At 43.8% G+C, this 13,397-nt stretch overlaps 1 protein-coding gene across 1 annotated transcript in view; it reads right to left on the reverse strand.

Annotated features, from left to right (window-relative positions):
* Nucleotides 1-2,145, reverse strand: part of LOC101649810 (serum paraoxonase/lactonase 3) — a 35,154-nt gene extending 33,009 nt beyond the window's left edge. Inside the window, exons 1-2 of the mRNA XM_004702671.2 lie at nt 2,035-2,145; nt 395-465 (exon numbers count right to left, since the gene is read on the reverse strand). Of these exons, the coding sequence (XP_004702728.1) occupies nt 395-465; nt 2,035-2,108 (145 nt within the window). The 5' untranslated portion in view covers nt 2,109-2,145. The remainder of the gene's footprint in view (nt 1-394; nt 466-2,034) is intronic.
* Nucleotides 2,146-13,397: the final 11,252 nt, after the last annotated feature.

The following is a 13,397-nucleotide window of genomic DNA, read 5'->3' on the forward strand; positions in this document are numbered from 1 at the left end:
TATGGATGCATTTTGAAAGAAGTCACATTTGAGTCCAGTAATATCATCAAAGGGAAGGAGAGAAAAAGGAAAGGGGACAGAGGATTCAGGCAGCAGCAGAAGACAGGCAGAATGAGATGCCCCCAAAGGGAAAGGAAGCATGGCCAAGAATGTCAATGGCATTCTTCAAATGGTGGAGAGGCATTAGTGAGGAAAAAGAATGTGGAAAAAAAAAGTCCTATGAAGGCATGTAGGAGATCCCTAGAAACCTTGGCTGAGGGGGCTTGGCTAAAGGAGATTGGAGCTAAAGTCCTACTATGAAGGTCTAAGAATGCTGTGGGGCATTCCTTAGCATTCAAGTGGATGGTCCAATCAAAAAATTGTGTTGGCCACTCTTGATATTGCACATACATACCTATGCCTTCAATAATGTGGCAGTTCCCAGGTTCTACTGGCTCCACTTCTCGTGATGCATTTACTTTGTCCCTTGGGGAAGACAAATAACAATAGCTGGGTCCTTGCACAACATAAAAAAATTACTAAATGTCGCCTCGAATCAGCTTCATCTTGATTAACAATCATGGTGACATACAAGGAACTTGATAGACATGTAACTTTGGAGGCTTCTTTCACGTCTTGATAAATGTGGGCGTTTGTGTGGATAGTATTGCTAGTTTCATCCAGTTGCCACAGGTTTTGACTATGACTCTCGGAGGAAACTCCTCTGCTGCTCACAGAGAGACACAATTTCAGATTAGGAGTAGCTGAACGATATTATCCATGTAACCAAGCAAAACAACATTCTTTCATTTACCAATGGTCCTTCTTTTGAAGATCTGCACTTTCCCCCAAACAATCCTGCTTTTTCAGTCTCCTCAAACTGCCTTCCTAAAAATCAATAGTCTACCAATAACTACATCCTTTGGCTTTTGCTTTATTTTAGGATTTCATACGGACTTACTCTACAACTATGTGAATTCAATAAACTGACCATATGGAAGCAATCGACAACTTATTTTTCAATACAGTTTTCAAAGTGAAACACTCTTCTAAGCACAAAGGGTAATATTAAGCTTTACTTTACACTTAAACTTACCATACTATCATTTAAAATATATAGTATATCTCTTAAATCTGTATTATGCTTTTGTATGACTCTCACTTGGGTGTACTGGGAGGTAGAAAATGTAACAACAAACACTCTCACCCTGGAGTAGAAAGTATTGCCAGAAGATGTGAATTGGGGTGGGGAGGGGTGAGGGGGTACTGGAAATCAGTGTCTACTTAAATAAACAAACAAACAAATAAATAAACGCTTTAGGAAGACAACTGAACGCAGGTGGAAGCTTTAGACCGGTCCAGGGTGCTGGGGTCACCTAATATTTCTTCTTTCCAGTCCAAGTGGCTTATGCTTTGCAAGGCTAACCACAAGGTCCAAGGTCAGAATCCACCAGTCTCTTCTTGGGAGAAAGATGAGGCTTTTTGCTCCCACCTGGGCAATTCTACTCTGTCCGTTGCAGTTGGAACCGATTTGAAGGCAAAGCGTTTTTGTTGGTGTTGTTCTTGAGTTATTGACTTTGCCTCAGACATTGCCTTTAGCACCGGATCTTAAACTTTTCAAATGTTAGAAACCTAGTGAATGCCAGTGCCCACCAGCAGGCTTCAGTTCATTTGCCTCCTTCTGGCTGGTTCTTGGCAAGGCAGCGGTAGCCCCAGTGGGGAACAGGGTTGGGGAAATGTTCAAGGCTGTCATCAACACCCAGCTGACAGGAGCCTGGCTCCCTCCCCAGAGGCAGCTCTTCCAAGAGAGTGCTATAGGCTGGAGCAAAATGGTCCTGGGACATTGCTTTCTGAAAATAAATGGGAGCATTTCCTTCCTCCCTACCCTCTTAAAAAGTACAAGGGCCCACTTTCGACAGAAGGAGGATTTCAAGGGATGGTTAACTGGAAGAGCAAGTTCCCAGAGCTCCTCATTCCTGGGCACTGGGCACTTGAACTAACTTGCAAGCAGAGGGGAAAGGAGCAGAATATGCTTCCAGCAAAATGCCAACTCACCTCAAGGTCAAGAATCTTTCTGTGATCACGGCCAGGCCCAACCCCAGCAGGGTCAGTGCCACCAGCTTCCCCATCACCAGTGCCTGCGCGTGTGCTCCAGCGCTGGGGAAGGCACTGCTGGCAGGTTTACCAGCCGGTTGGTGGCCGCCCCGCCCACTGGCGTCCCGGAGACAGTGGGTGGCCTGGGCGGGGCGGCTCTCCGCGCTGGAGTCTCCAGCCCACTCCTGGTAACCTGGGTTGTAAAGGCCACCTTAACTCGAGGGGTCCAAGGTCACCTTTCAAAGTTTAAAGACATCTTTATGCGCCAGAGTCTTGCCAACAAGCTGCAGTCGCCAAGAGAGCCTGGCGAATGGCAATGGCTGCGTCTGCTCAGAGGCTTGGCAACAGCACACCTGCAGGTGGGACTGGGGAGGGAGCTCAGTGCGAAAAGCTCAGCGCCCCTACCTGGACGGGTACTGGCACTGGAAGCACGGTGGGGATCGGGGGCGGGGGCAGCGGTGAGCTGGAGTTCTGAACCCAAACCTTAGGCCTTTGGAACAGTGAATTGGGAGTTGAGATGCAAGAGCTGCTCCCGGGGAGACGGCCATTGAAATATTGAAAGGAAGAGCTTCTCCAAGGTTTGAGGCGGAACCCTGTTTTGCCGCTTCCGCTTATTCCTCGGATGGTATCCACCTAACAAGGTGCATGCCTAGTCCAATGCTTGAATTGGATGGGTTTGTGAATGTTCTTATCTGTCTCCATTGTTGGGCAACCAAGGGCGGGGGCCGGGGAGATCAGAAGGCAAGAAAGCAAGCAAATAGGATAGGAAAAAGGAAGATGCAGCCTTCTTTGGTAGGTTAGGCTTTCAAAAGACACCTTGATGTTTCTTCTAGGCTTTCCTTCCCCCCAGGCGAGGGGTTCCCTTACCAGGTTGCCAATGAAATGAACTTGGAGGGAAGGGCTGGAACACTGGTAGGGGAGGTGGGAGAGCTGAGAAGTGTAAGCACAGCAAAGTAGCCATCTGCAAGCATGATCTGCTCTTAGGTGTCAACAGAAAGCAGTGGTGGTCTTACTGAGGTTAGCTGGGTAACTAGTTACCATGAGATCAAGACCTTCTTACTCTCCTCCACCACTACCACCACCACCACCACCACCGAATGGACACCCCAGAGTCACAACAACCCTATTAGACAGGGTGGAACTGTCTCTGTGGGTTTCTGAGACAGCAACTCTTTATGGGAATAGAAAGTCTCCTCTTTCTCCCACGGAGCAGCTACTGGGTTGGAACTGCTGAGCTTGCCGTTAGCAGGCCAATGCGTCACCCTGGAGATATTAGGAAATGTTGATCCCTGACCTATGGGATCCATAATTACAGTATGAATACATGATTATGGTCTGAATAATGAAACAACACATCCCAGGAGTCCTGATGGCATAGTGGTTATATGTTGAGCTGATAACCGCAAAGTCAGCAGTTCAAAACCACCAGCCATTCAGTGGGACAAAGAGGAGGTTTTCTACTCATGTTTAGAGGTCCACAGGGTTGCTATGAGTCGGAATCAACTCGATGGCAGTACATCAGAACATTTAACCCCAATTCACACTAATTCAAAAGTAGTTCAGAGTTTTGAAGTTTTCATATGTTACAATTTTTAATGCTCAGAACAACCTCAGAGTGAAATAGCACCATCCCTTTTTTATTCATATACATAAGATATTCAAACAGAGTGGTTGAGTAATTAACTGTAGGTCACAATTGGTAAGTGGTAGAGTCAAGGGCCTGGCTCCAAAGTCTTCTACCTTCAACAGGGTTATTTCTACCATGCTGCCTCTGTTGAAACTCAGGAAGATGGATTTTACCTAAGAATAGGTCTTTTCAAGTACTTTTGAGATGCCTGATTTCCAAGGAATGCAAGCAGAGGATTGATTTGATGCTGTTTGCCTTAGGACTTAAGAGGAGAGACATGTCAAAGACAGAGGGCTCCCAGCACTGGTGAGCCAGTGGCGAGGCGTGGCTGCATGCTCAGGCTTAGGGGCCAGGACACTGGTTTGCCTTCAGCTTGGAAAAGGCACTCAGCTTCCTTAAGCTCCAGATTCCTCTTCTATGAAACAGCATCTACCTCAAACCCAAAGCAATCAAGTGAACCCACAGACATCTAGCCCCTTCTGACTCTTATCTGAGACTATAAATCCTTTTGGGAGCAGATAGCTTAATCTTTCTCCCTAAGAGGGCTACTGGCATATTTGTGATAATCAACCCAAAGCCTCGCCCCCAGTGTCACTAGGGCTCCTCATCTTATAGGTGACTTACAATTCACCATGGTGAGTCTGGAGAACTCGGCACGATGTTTGCTACACTGTAACTAACTCAGTCACTGCCACCAAGTCCGTGCCGACCCATCGCGACCTTGTAGGACAGGGAAGAACTGCCTCTGTGGGTTTCCGAGACTCATTGTTTATGGAAGTGGGAAGCCCCATCTTTCTCCTGTAGAGTGGCTGGTGGCTTTGAACTGCTGACCTTGTGAACCGCATCCCAATGCATAATCACTATGCAACCAGGGCTCCTTACCCCACATGGTAAGGGGTCACACAGCATAACTTTGAAGTGTGAACCCCTATGAGGGACAGTAGGCTCTTTGTGGGTGAAGGCCCCTCCCCATGGATCACAGGGTCTGCCAAAATGAACCACAAAACCTTACACTTAATAGTTGCTCAGTAAATCTTGGTTAGAAATTTGGGGGAAGGGAAAATAAGAAATAAAAAGAAATGGATTGCTGAAAAACAAAAACCCAATTAAAAGTTGGGCAAAGGATACGACTAGACATTTCTCCAAAGAAAATATATAAGTGAGCAATAGGCAGATGGCAAGATCATCAATATTAGTGGTCCTTCCAACCCCAAACAAAGCAAACCCACTGCCACAGTCGCTTCCGCTCCTCCGCTCCTTAGAACAGAGTATGACTGCTCCTGGACGGCTCCCGCGACCGCACATCTTCACAGCAACAGACAATCTCGTATTCCTCCCTCGAAGCCGCTGAGAGATCTGAACCACCAACCTTTCTCTCTGCTCACAGCCCACCGGATAACCCACTGTGCCACCAGGGCTCCCTTTATTCGTCATTAAGGAAACGCCAATCAAAACCAATGGGAGATATGAGTTTATTCCCACTAGGATGGCTGTGATAAAAAATAAATAAAAGAATACTGGAGAATCGGTAGGGAAGTTGGAACACCTGTGCACTGTCGGGGGTATGTAAAATGATGTAATATGAAGGTTCCTCCCAAAGTCACACATGCTACAGAGCACCTTTTATGCCTTATGGAGACTAGGGCGTTGCTGTGGGTTATACTGCTAACCACAAAATGGGCAGTATAACCCACCCCAGCAACTCAGGCTGGAGAAAAATGAGGCTGTCTGCTTCCTGAAAGATTTAGTCTCAGAAACCCTAAATAGAATCACTACGAGTTGAAATCTACGTGATTGGCAGTGGCTGCATGCCTTACCAGACTACATTTTTATGACAAATAAGGCAAGTGAAGTTCAGAGGGCTCAAGTGATAGCTGCCCTGAGGTTAAACGACTAAGACGAGTCAGCACCTACATTTGGACTCAGTGCAAAGGGCTTGGGGTTCACATTCCTCATCCCTGTCCTGGCTGCCTCTCACATAGCATGACGTTGGGAAAGGGAGGGAACAGACACATTTGTAGGCAAGTGATAGATTGGGCTGTGCTAGCCGAAATTTAAAAGCCTTCACTTTAAGCAGAGGGATGTGTGTGAGTGGGTGTGCCTTAGCTTCAGTTGGTGGTTAGTTGCCATTTAAATACCTTCAGCACCACTGCACACCTCCAGCACGGTTAGTTAGAACTGAAATTCAGCTGCTGGAGGCTGCCCCCTCATTTAGCCACAGGATCAAAATCTGCATCTGTATGGTTGACTAGTTCATACAATAGCATAAGATAGATTCGATAATTATTCATTAGCAATACATACTGTACAAGTAGCTCTAGAACTCTTGGTAGGTGCTGTGTTCATATGATTAACCAAAGAAGAGTCTGCTTTCTGATCTAAGATGTACTGAATCATCTCTTCAGAACTCTGTTGTCTTTGCCTCTTTTCTGTCAGTTGCAGAAGTAAGTAAAAGGAGTGTTGGAGACATTGCCGAGTGTACAGAATGAGTCACAGGGGAATATGCATGTTTCCTTGATAATAAATACTTGTATGTAATAGACTGTGGTTGACACTTGGGTTTATGGACCATCTCACCTGGCAGTGAGATTAAGGGAAGAGGGCCTATACCTTTTATTACGATCTAACCTTTGATGGTGACCTGCTCAATCAGAAAAACAAACACACAAACAACCATGACAATAGGCCCAAATAGCTTCATCCAGAGACCATTAGGCACATCTGTATAAAAAAGGGCTTGTTGTCATGGAAAGAGAAAGACAAATGAATTCGAAAGTGGTCAACATGAACTGGGGTAGGAGGGAATTCTGGGAGTTATTGTTGAAGAGGTAACCAATTTTGGAAATAAATCGTGTTGATAAGTCAACAGGGTGAGTGTAATTAATGCCGTTCACTTGTACACTTAACAAATGGTTAAAATGGAACCTTTCTGCTACTGACGAGGAATGGATAGAAGTTGTACGTGCACACAGTAGAAAGCACTACGCATTTCCAAAACATTATGAAGGAGCTGTGAAGCGCCTCACGACGTGGCTGGATTTGGAGAACATCTTGCTGAGTGACGGTAGTCACTCGCAACAGAGCAGCTGTTCTATGAGACCATTATTAGAAAAGACACAAGCAAAGTAAAGGTTTTTCATACCAAAAGAAATAGACCTAGAAGGCTACCAAGCATGGGAGGAAAAGGGAGAGAGACTTTGGCGGTTACAGAAGTGATAGGCTAGAGGGCAGGCGTGTGTTACCTGGGGTGAAGGAGAAGATAATAGTCTACAAGAGGGAGGAGAAAAAAAAGAAGCCAACATGGCAAGCTATTGGGAGGTCTGAGAAGTTGTTTAAATTGTTGATACAAATATGATGATCTGACATATAAACCTCCATCTAATTCACAATGAGAGGTACAATGGAATCCGGTTGAAGTGGTAAACTTTATAAATCCGTATCGATTTGTGGGATGGTGTAGACTTGATTCAACCCCACATGACAGAGCAGGACTATTTCACAGGTTTGCTAGGATGTGGTCCCTCGGGTCCTTCTCCACAGAGCAGCTGCGTGGGGCTGAACTACCCACATGATGGTTAGGAGATTCTCACATCTGGTTTACTTCAAAGAAAGAAAGAACAAAAGAAAAGCCAGGAAAAGAAACTGAGATTCTCTGTCTCTTACTTTTTCTTTCCCTTTCTTCTGTTCAAGGCACGTGTGACCGACTCCAAGCCTGGAGGAGAGGGAGAACCAGCTGGTTCTGGGAAGTGATGCCATCGGTGCCCGGAAGCAAAGGGACCTCAGTCGAAGAGGCTTTTGTCATGAAAACACAAGGGCCAGTGAAAGGGTTTTCTTCTGAAGTTGAATATCCAAATCCAATCACTAAATTTCCAAATTACCATTATGGTAACTGATTATAACCCCCTGTGTTAGTCCAGGTAGACTAGAGAAATAAATCCAGGGAGACTCACATGTGTATAAGAAAGAGTTTTATATAAAAGAGCAATTGCACATTAAGAAAATATCCCAGCCCAGTCCAGAACCATCCATAAGTCCAATATTAGGCCATAGGTCCGATACCAGTCTAAACTTTCCTCTTCAGACTCATGCCACATATGCAATGATGCCAAATGCAGGAAGATCACAGGCCAGTGGGTGAGAAGTCTTGTGGCTCCCCGTGGTGGCACAAGCATCTTAACCCTGGTGTGGGGTTCCACGTAGCGCCTTCAGCTCCAGGGCCCTAGTGTAGCTCCACTGTCTTGCAGAGGGTGTCTGTGAACCACCTCCAGCGAGCTATTTTTCTCTGTAATGCCTCCAAATGAGGTCATCAAGCAGCGACCCGATTGACAGGCTAAACTCCACCCCTTCACTCTTAATAATCTCAAATTGATACCAGATTATGTAACTACCACACCCCCTGACAGAGAGGCTCCACAATCCATAACTGATGCAAAGAGAAAAAGAGGCAGAATGGGACCAGAGCCAAAAAAATGAGAGGTGTTTGTTTTTATATGGGTTATACCTTGATCTGTTAGCAGAAAGGTCAGCTGTTCACACCTACCAGCTGCGGTGAGACAAGGTTGAGACTCTCTAAGGATGCACAGATTTACAACCTTGGAAACCCACTGCTCTGTCCTTAGAGGATGGCTTTGAGATGGAATCGACTCTTGGCAGTGAGTGAGCCAAGAAAAGGATAGAAGAAAAATTGCTATTTTGCAATATAATACAGTTATAGAAGAAAATAGCTGTTTTGTAATATAATGCAGGTAATCCTTGCTAAAGACATATCTGAAGTACAATGAAATGTACTTTGGACCAACTCTCATTGGGAGGTATTGTGTGTACCACACACAGTTTTACATTGCGTAGTCTACTGAGTGATTATTCTCACATGTTCAAGGTTATGATTTATAAAGATACTGATAGCACAAGACAAATGAAGACTGAAAAACAAACTTAAATGATATTCAGTTCTCTGTCATCAATTGGGAACTATTTGTAATTGTTTCTGGCACGAGTGATTGGTGTGTGCTAAAACTACTGGTTGAAATGTTTCAGGAAACAAGATAGTCCTATGGATCTAGAAGTAGGAACAATGTTACCTTTGCCCTATAGTCTGGGTGGAGGCGCCCTGGTGGTGGAGTGATTATGGGTTGGGTTGTGAACTCTGCAAGGTCAGCAGCTCGCCACCACCTGCCTCTCTGAGGGACAAGGAGGAGGCTTTCTGCTCCCGGCCCAGCTAATACAAGACATTATGTCTGGGTCTTAATGGCTTGAAGTTAAACAAGTGGCCATTTAGCAGGGAAGTAACAACGTCCTCATAGAAGAAGCACACCAGCCTGTGTGATCACGAGGTGTCGACGGGATCAGGTATCAGAGGATCAAAATCAAGCAATTATATCAATGTGAAGGAGGTGGGTCAGAGTGGAGACCCAAAGCCCATCTGTAGACAATTGGACATCCCCTCACAGAAGGGTCACATGGATGGTACAATTCAGCTAAGATACAGTATAGCACTGACGAAACTCACAATATTCCTCTGGTTCTTTAATGCTTCCTCCCCCCATTATCATAGCACCAGTTCTACTTCAAAAATCCTATTAGACCAGTGCATGTACGTTGGTACAGATAAGAGCTTTCCATATACCAATTCCAGGAGAGATAAACCCCTTGGAACTAGTAATGGGAGTAACAATTCCATGAGGGTATAGGAAGGGTGGGTGGAGGTGGGGGATGGGGAACTGACAGCAACGATGGATGTAACAAATGTGAGTAAAGGGTTACATTGGGTGGTGTAAGATATGAATATATATATAATTTATGAAGGGTTCACAAGGCTGGTAGGGTGGGGGAGGGAGGGAATAAGAAGGAGCTAATATCAAAGGAGCTAATATAGAAAGAAAATGTTTTGAAAATTATGATGGCAACATCTGTACAAGTTCACTTGATAGAATTGATTTGTGGATTGGTATAATATCTGTAAGAGCCCCCCAAAATGATTAATTTTTACTTTAAGTGTCACAGTCTCAGGAGCCTGTAGGGGCAGTTCTACCCTGTCCTGTAGGAATGGCATGAGTCAGGATCCACTCAGTGGCAGTGAGTCTGTGTTATAGTTCTGGTGGTCACCACCATCTGAACCTACAGCTCAGATTTAGCATCACTAATCAGGAGCCCTGATGCTGTCGTGGCTGCACACTGGGCCGTGACCCACGTGGTCTGCAGTTCAAAACCACTAGCCACTCTGAAGGAGAAAGACTGGGCTTTCTACTCCCATAAATAGCTACAGTCTGAGAAGCCCACATGGGGTCACTATAAGTTGGCATTAACTTGATGGCAGTGAGTTTGGTCTGTTTTTGGAGTAAGGGATAAGGAGCTCTGATGGGACACACACTTGGCGGATGCTAACCTAATGGTTGGCGCTTCAAAGCCACCTAGTGCCTCTGTCGGAGAAAATACCTGGTAATCTGGATTACAGACTAAACAAATTTATGGGGCAGCTCTGTTCATTGGGATCCTCTAGGTGGAAAATCTATTCCATGAGACCTAGTGACAATCATCATGGACCAATCTGTTTTTATATTCTGCTGCAAAGCACTAAAGCCCATATCGTTTTTGGAGTAGTCCTGCAAAAAAAAAACAAACATGACTACCCTGAGTATAATGAGGCCTCTAGGAACTTCCAATGTACAAGGACTAGAAATGATATTGAATTAAGGACCACAGGAGGATCCAAATAAATCTAGAATGCAGAACATTCTAGAAGGTATGCAATAAAAGGTGGAGCCTTGAGAAACCATAAGAGGAGAGCAACACAACAAGCGAGGCTGGATTGTGAACCTTGATTGTGTCCCAGATGGGAGACTGGAGACAGAAAACAGCCCTTGACAACATCCAGAGACATTCACAGCAACTTGAACTTGGATGGAATATTAGATAACAGAAAAATGTTCAACTTTCTTACCTCTTAGATAGAATTGTGGTTATCTGGAAGGGGCAAGCCAAAGTCTGCAGGAATTAACTTGTACGTAGCCCTGCTTGCTCCCCAATGTTCTGAACAATCCAAGCTTCTATACTTAGGAAGATAAGGCAAATGTGACAAAATAACAGGTGATGGATGAATGCAAATGACGAGTATAAGGAAGTCTCAGAACTATGCTTTTAAGTAACTTTGTTTTTCCTGTTTGTTGACTCTCCCACTCAACTATAAGCATCATGGGTGGACCACTGTTGTGTCCTTATGCTTCCCTCACAGCTGGCAACAGAGAATCAAATCAATACGTTGAAATTAAACAAGTAAATTGGAGAGCTATTTCTTTTGCTATTAAAAAGAAAGAAAACTGATTAGACTAGGCTCTTTTTTGTTCCCCATGTTCTGCCTTCTGCTTTATGGAATAGAGATTTTGCAAACCCAAAGCAGAAAGCCAAGAGAGCTACTGGGTTCCTTACAACAGTCTCTCTCTCACGCTGAGTGAGTAATGAAAACTACGAGAAGCCAAGGAAAGGTGGAAGTGGGTGGCGAGGCGGTGCTGTTAATTCCTCACTGCTTTGATGAGCAGACATTCACCAGCCCAGGTAGGGTCTGATTCAAAGATAGGATTCAAACCAAGCAAATCAATTTCTTAAATAAAAAAAGAAAGAAAAGAAAAAGAGCAGCCTTAGATGAGCTTCGTTAATCCATATACAAAATGAGAAAATATACTATATTATAGCTTTTATTCAATTTCCCTTACTCCTGTATCAGGTATTCAAGTTACCATTTACCCATTGTCAAAGAAGTGAGATTTTGTAAAAATAGAAAAGGATATGTATAATCATTGAACAGGATCACACACATCAATAGGGCACCTATTTCCAAAGATAGCATAACCCAACTGCAATTTCAGTTATTTTGAGTATTTTGGCCAAATAGTTGAAGTTCATAAATGATCGTCCCACTAGTCCGTCACTTTTTCCGTAATGTGGTGGCTTGTGGCTTGCTTTGAAGCTGGAAGCTATGCCACTGGTATTTCAAATAAGAGCAAGGTCACCATGGTAAATAGGTTTCAGCGGAGCATCCATTCTAAGGGAAGACTATGAAGGAAGAGACAGTCCACTTGTGAAAACTGAGCCATTGAAAAGCTCCTGTATAGTAGTACGTTATCGGATATCGTGCTGGAGGATGCCTCCTTAGGTTAGAAAGTACTCAGATTATGAATGGAAAGAGCTGCCTCCTCAAAGCAGGGTCAACCTTAATGTCACAGATGGAGCAAGGTTTGTAGGATCTTCATTTGCTGAGAAGAAATAGATGCAAACATCCATTAAAAATCAGAACATGGAATGTACTAAGTACGAACCTAGGAATATTGGAAGTTGTCAAAAGTAAAAATATAATACATAAAGATCAATATCTTACATCAGTCAGTGTAAGACATGAAATAATAATAATAATTTATAAATTATCAAGGGTGAGGGAGGAATGGAGGGTGGGGGCAAGGGGGAAAATGAGGAGCTGATACCAAGGGCTCAAGTAGAAAGAAAATGTTTTGAAAATGATGATGGCAACAAATGTACAAATGTGCCTGACACAATGTATGTATGTATTGTGGTAAGAGCTGTATGAGCTCCCAATAAAATGATTTTTTCAAAAGATCAATATCTTAGACCTTAGTGAGCTGAAATGGATTGGTATCTGCCATTGTGAATCTGACATGCATGTGTTTTGTTATGACAGGAATGACATACTCGAGAGGAATCATCAAAAATAACATGCCAATATCTTGATGTACAATGCTGTCTGTGATAGACTAACATCTCTGTACCTACAAAGAAGATAAGTTAATACAACAATTATGTAAGTGTATGTACTAATTACTAAAGCCCATGATCAATAAGCTGAAGAATCCTACCAACTTCTTTAGTCTAAAATTCATCAAACATGCAATCAAGTTGCATTTATAAAGTCTTTAAAAATATATAATGACCCAAGATCAGAGGGGTTGTGAGATACTCCAAGAATATCATACTTAAAAAAGGAAAACGACTATTAAAAAGATGAGAAAGAAAAGACCAGAGTAGATATCAGAAGAGACCCTGAAATTTGCCCTTGCACATAGAGAAGCTGAAATGGATGTAAGAAATGATGAAGTTAAAGAACTGAATAGAAAGTTTCACAAGGCAGTTTGTGAAGACAAAGTAAAGCATTGTAATGAGTTGGGCATCCTTGGAGTTAGAAAGCCAAAGGGATGAACATGATGAGGTAGTTAGTTTATTGTGCCAACCTGGCCAATAAACACATGTGGGATTAATTGAAGGGCAGAGAGATAAATGACTCGGTGAGCCTCACCTTTCTTGTCTCTTGCTCTTTGATCATCGGACCAGTGTATGGCTGCCTTGCTTATTCTGTGCCTCAATTTATAGGCAAGACCTGCTTCACCACACAATTGGAATTTACATCTCTTGAGCTGGGGACTGTCAGACCCTGTCATCTGGCTGACTGTTGGTGACCTGCCTTGCTGTTGACTGTTGGTGACCTGCCTTGCTGTTTGCTGCCTGTGCCTGGATAGACGGAATTGCTCTACAGAGGGCTACCTGGCTGCCCTCAAGACTTGAAGGACTGCTAGTGTCTCACAACTGTCTCATGGAGTGAGTTGCACTGAGTCATTTGTACTGCTTTATAATTTAACTGTTTATTTCTTGTGTTATATGTCTATCCATATGTATATATAGATGATAGATAGAT

Source organism: Echinops telfairi, unplaced genomic scaffold, assembly GCF_000313985.2.
Source record: "Echinops telfairi isolate 266 unplaced genomic scaffold, ASM31398v2 ScPeMD7_23;HRSCAF=83, whole genome shotgun sequence".
Taxonomy (NCBI): Eukaryota; Metazoa; Chordata; class Mammalia; order Afrosoricida; family Tenrecidae; genus Echinops; species Echinops telfairi.